The 5,181-nt window shown below is 42.8% G+C and overlaps 1 protein-coding gene across 1 annotated transcript; it reads left to right on the top strand.

The window, feature by feature from the left end:
* Window positions 1-7: 7 nt before the first annotated feature.
* On the top strand, window positions 8-5,181 carry DRG1 (developmentally regulated GTP binding protein 1). The gene is made up of 8 exons (XM_008942195.1): window positions 8-206; window positions 851-1,026; window positions 1,413-1,482; window positions 2,054-2,223; window positions 2,973-3,103; window positions 3,312-3,479; window positions 4,429-4,551; window positions 5,005-5,181. Exons 1-8 carry the CDS (start codon window positions 83-85, stop codon window positions 5,102-5,104), a joined length of 1,062 nt encoding a protein of 353 aa, XP_008940443.1. The 5' UTR covers window positions 8-82; the 3' UTR covers window positions 5,105-5,181.

The following is a 5,181-nucleotide window of genomic DNA, read 5'->3' as shown; positions in this document are numbered from 1 at the left end:
GGGGCTCCGCCGAGCCGTGAGGCGCAGTGCGGCCCGGCAGAGCCTCTCCCGGTGGCGAGCCCTCGTTTCCGTGCTCTTGCAGATGGCCCGGACGCAGAAGAACAAGGCCACGGCTCACCACCTGGGGCTGCTGAAGGCCCGCCTGGCCAAGCTGCGCCGAGAGCTCATAACCCCCAAGGGCGGCGGCGGCGGCGGCCCTGGGGAAGGTGCGTTGTTCCGTGGGAAGGCTTCGGCCGCCTCTGCACAAGCGGCCGCTCCACGCTGCCGAAGCGCGGGGTGTGTGGCGGAAATCCATCTGACTGGGGTGGCTCTTGTCGCTTTAAATCGTGTCAGATTGTCTGCTGAATAAATCGGAGCCGTCTTCTCTCCCTCTGTCCTTCCCGCTACAGGACCTTAGCCATGCTTTGTGGGCCTTACTAGTGCTCTGGAGAAGAACCCTTTGTGAAGTGTAAATGAAAAGGGCTTCTGCATTTTGGCTAATAAAATCTTGTATTTGCTGAAGTCTTAGGGTTCTTCATGAAGAAGTGTCTTGCAGCAGTCACCTGTTTTTATGTATAAAGATGTGAATTGTCTAAGCTGCAGTGGTTAAAAGGAATGCTGCACTTACACTCAAGTCAAATGTAGCCCACTGGGAAGCCCTGCAGCCTCCACTTCATTGACATGCCAGGGAGCGTTATACAGACCAGGCAGTATAGCTTGTGAACTCTCCATTTCATACTCTTATCCTCCCTGTAGGGCAGCTTACCTCGTTTTCACTCAGGCAGTATAAAAGTAGCAGGACTACTGTACAGAACCTTAGACGATAGAAATTACCAGTTTTGAAACAAATGTTTTTGCTCCTAATTTGCAGGTTTTGATGTTGCAAAGACAGGTGATGCCCGAATTGGATTTGTGGGTTTTCCATCAGTGGGGAAATCTACTCTTCTCAGTAATCTTGCTGGTGTATACTCTGAAGTGGCAGCATATGAATTTACTACACTAACTACTGTTCCTGGAGTCATTAGATACAAAGGAGCAAAGATACAGGTGAGGTCGTCTTATGCAGATGCAACAGTGTTATGGCTGAACTGTCAAACCCGATGTCAGCAGGTTAGAACTGACATGTAGAAGTGCTTGAGAATACACTGGAAATAGTTCCATGAGGTACTAATTACCCTGCTTTGCACTTTGCTCTGGGGAGAAGTGCCTGTGGTAGTTCTCACACTCTCAATGAGATGATTTGTCTGTTGTACCAGTAGGGCACACAGGATAATACAATATGTAAGAATCAAAGGAGAAACAATTTTGCCATATTCAAATTTGCAGTAGAGTCAGCTGGTTTAGGAGAAAGGCAAAATAAGATTTATTTTCGCCATGAAGAAAAACATTTTTCTCATGCACGGTTACTTTCCTTCCTCTGAACATTTAAACAGCTACTTGATCTCCCAGGAATTATTGAAGGTGCCAAGGATGGCAAAGGCAGAGGACGACAAGTCATCGCAGGTGAGTATCTTAGAGCTGGGGGCACCATCCTTGTCACTGGTTCAGTTAGTATCGCTTATGAGAAGATCAAGGGTTGCATCACCATTTCTGAGGTCTTTAAAAAGCTGAGCTGTGTTCTGGAACTGAGCTACGTGCTGTGGAGCAGTAGCTGTTTTCATTTTGTTCTGTTTCCAGTTATGGCTTTACACATTTGCTGAGTTTATGCTTTGTGGTGTCACTGCAGTGAAACCGTATCACCAGTTTTGAAGGCAGATGTGAGCCCATATTAAACAAGGCTTCTGTCTTCATTTCTTTACCCAGCTTACTGTTGTCAGTCTAGGGTCTGAAACCAGACAGGAAGAAGGATTCTCTCAGCCTCTGTGACTCTTATAACATGTAAGGATCTGTCAGTGTTGCTTGGCCAGCACTACAAATTTCAGTCTTATACTGCAGTTTAAAAATAAGCAATGTACTGGCCTTCAGGGGCTTAGTATTGTCATCATCAGTCCACTGAGCCATATTTTGTGTTGTTCTGTCTCAGCTTGTGTGAGTGTGCTTTTTTCAGAGAGTACTTTCTTTTTCTGATTGTTAGTTGCACGAACCTGTAATCTCATCCTGATCGTTCTGGATGTGCTGAAACCTCTTGGTCACAAGAAGATCATTGAGAATGAACTGGAGGGATTTGGGATTCGTCTGAATAGTAAGCCCCCCAATATCGGCTTTAAAAAAAAGGATAAGGGAGGCATTAACCTTACAGCCACAGTAAGTTGGAAGTTTTCTTTAACAACAACAAAAAAATTTCTTGAAGAAAGAGGCATTTGCATTTAATGGTATGCCTGGGACTGCTCTAATGCTCTTCTGCTGTGACTCTAGAAGTTGAACTGCTGTACTGTGCTGTAGTCAGTGACTTGTCCTGGGGGCCATCGTGCCTGTCCGAGGAGCCTGACCACCTCCTCACCCCCAGATCTGAGGCATGGCCATTTGCCAACAATTACAGCTTCTGAGACCCAAAGGAGAGCGTGCAAAAACTACCCCTCTCTTGGTCCCTACAGTATTCTTCTGGAGATTGCTCAGAGTTCCATGCCTTGCAACCTGGGCTGCTCCTCATTTCCCACTTCCCACTGCATCTTTGAAAGTGTAGAAATAACCAGAGATACCAAAAATCAGAACTCTGCTCTGAGCTCTAAGTACCTAACGTGTAGTTGTGTGGGCACTGGACTAGCAGATAACATGGGTTTGTATTGTAGCTGGTCCCAGGTTGACAGGAAAACTGCTTCTGAGAGGTCTGATTGCAGCTGTCAGTGGGGGTTTAATATACATAAAGCTGTTATGATTTAAATATTTTCCCTTTCCTGAGGCAAAAATGGCAGAATCATAGCCAAGTCCAACAACTTAGAACGCAGCTATTGTTTCTGATCATCTTCGCACAGCGATTGCTAAGTGGTAGCATCGTTAGTTCTGATGCTTGATCTGACTGTAAACCATTCCTTAACAACGTGTTCTCCATTCAGTGTCCTCAGAGCGAGCTGGATGCTGAAACAGTGAAGAGCATCTTAGCAGAGTACAAAATCCACAATGCTGATGTGACACTGCGCAGCGATGCCACTGCTGATGACCTGATTGACGTTGTTGAAGGGAACAGGTACTGTTGGATCCCTGGCTTTGCCATACCTGCAGTTTTTATTGCAAATAAAAGAGCTGTCTCTCTGGTTTGCTTCCCACAGAAGCCAGGCTAGCAATGTGGTGTCCTCGTAGGGATGTCCTTTTAAAAAAGTGAAGATTTTGCTTTGTGGTGACGTAGCAGTGTACTGCTGCTAGGCTGCTGTAACAGTATTTCCTTCTCTTTGCAGGGTTTACATCCCTTGCATTTACGTCTTAAACAAAATTGACCAAATTTCCATCGAGGAACTAGATATTATTTACAAGGTACCCCACTGTGTACCAATATCTGCTCATCATCGCTGGAACTTTGATGATCTGCTGGAGAAAATCTGGGACTACTTGAAGCTAGTACGAATGTGAGTCCCAGTTGTTGCCTCCTGTGGAGTGAAGTGTAAGGCTGAGACTGAAGAAGGTCTCAAGAGTGGATGAATGATGATTATTTTACAGTGTTTTTCTGCTAGCTTAGAACTCCAGCTTTCAAATGGTGAAGTCTTTTGTCACTGAAGTATGTTTACTCTGTAAATCAGAAATTGTGGTTGTCTGTAAGGCTGGTAGACAGTTTCTTCATGTCACAAGTACTATGTTTTGAACTTGTAGGGGAATTAAAAGAGGACCTTGTGAAACCAAGTCCATAGTATATCTTACAAAATTCCTGAATACATGGCATCCTAGTCAAATTTAGTGCAAAGTTGTGAATTTCAGAGTTAGTCCTTTTCAGTCTGTCATGCATTCAGCTCTTAACAACTGAATTTTAGTTCTTCATCTAGGTTTTCAGATGTTGTTACTCTAACTAATTCCAGGTTTACATCATAATTCTAATGTGTTGGTTTGGATGAATTTATGAATTAATCTATTAATACCCACCATACAGTACTTGCAGTCTTTTAAACCTGTAGCTGTCGTCTTGTGACAATACAAAATCTATTGTAAAAGGGATTTAGTGTGTCTATGTATCTGGGCTATAGGCTTAGTAATTCTTTTTTCCTAATATATTGAGGTTTTCACAAAAAATATCACCCATCAGAACCATAATATTGTAGACATCATTTTCCATCAACTTTTCCTATTTAATCTTTTAAGCATCTACAGAAGGCTTGCTAGTGAGAAACCTCTGCAGTTAAAAGGGAGAATCTGGGGCAGCCATTGGCTACCCAGATGCATTTTCAGCCTAAGAACACCAATTTTGTCACCACTGAAGCAGTGGAGCTCAGCACAAGTGTTTAGCGTGACAGTGTGAATGAGTCTTGAAATGTCACGATGGTTTGAAAGAGGAGGTTTTAGTATTGACTGTTTCATCTGTTACAGCTACACCAAACCTAAAGGGCAGCTCCCAGATTACACGTCTCCTGTGGTACTACCTTACTGTAAGACCACAGTGGAGGACTTTTGCATGAAGATCCACAAAAATCTCATTAAAGACTTCAAATAGTAAGTATTGTTGTAAAAGAGTAATTTATAAGAAATGGAAAGTAATCAATCTCCTGGTATATTCTTTAATTATCTTGTAATCTAGAAGGGAAAATATATATTTTTTTTAAATGTTGAATGGCTTAGATCTGCCTATGACAATTAGTACTTAAATTACTATATTTGATGTTCCTATGCTTTCCTGGCTAAATTTCCTCTGTAGAGATAATGTTTATATTTGAAAGTAGCACCAGATGCAGCACTGCAGGCCATTATCTTGTATTCATGTTTATTTTCAATGACTTCATACTTTGTTTTGATCTGGTTTGTACAGACCACTCACCCAGGTACTTGCAGGAGAATAAAAATAGCTCTGAAGCATTGCTTTCTGTGTTAGCTTTGTGACAGAAATAGCTGTGGTTCTGCTGTTTGGCTCTTACCTTCTAAGCCTTTTACATTTTTTTCCCCTTACAGTGCACTGGTCTGGGGTTCATCTGTTAAACACAACCCTCAAAAAGTTGGTAAAGACCATACTCTTGAAGATGAGGATGTTATTCAGATTGTGAAGAAATAAAGTTGTTCCTGCCATTTACCAGTGTGGATGAAGTTTGTCATTAGTTCCAAGTGGCAAACAACAGGCCATTTTTATCA

Source organism: Merops nubicus, unplaced genomic scaffold (assembly GCF_000691845.1).
Source record: "Merops nubicus isolate BGI_N331 unplaced genomic scaffold, ASM69184v1 Scaffold19990, whole genome shotgun sequence".
Lineage (NCBI taxonomy): Eukaryota > Metazoa > Chordata > Aves > Coraciiformes > Meropidae > Merops > Merops nubicus.
Note: the sequence above shows the minus strand (reverse complement) of the source record. Positions and strands in the feature narration are given on the sequence as shown.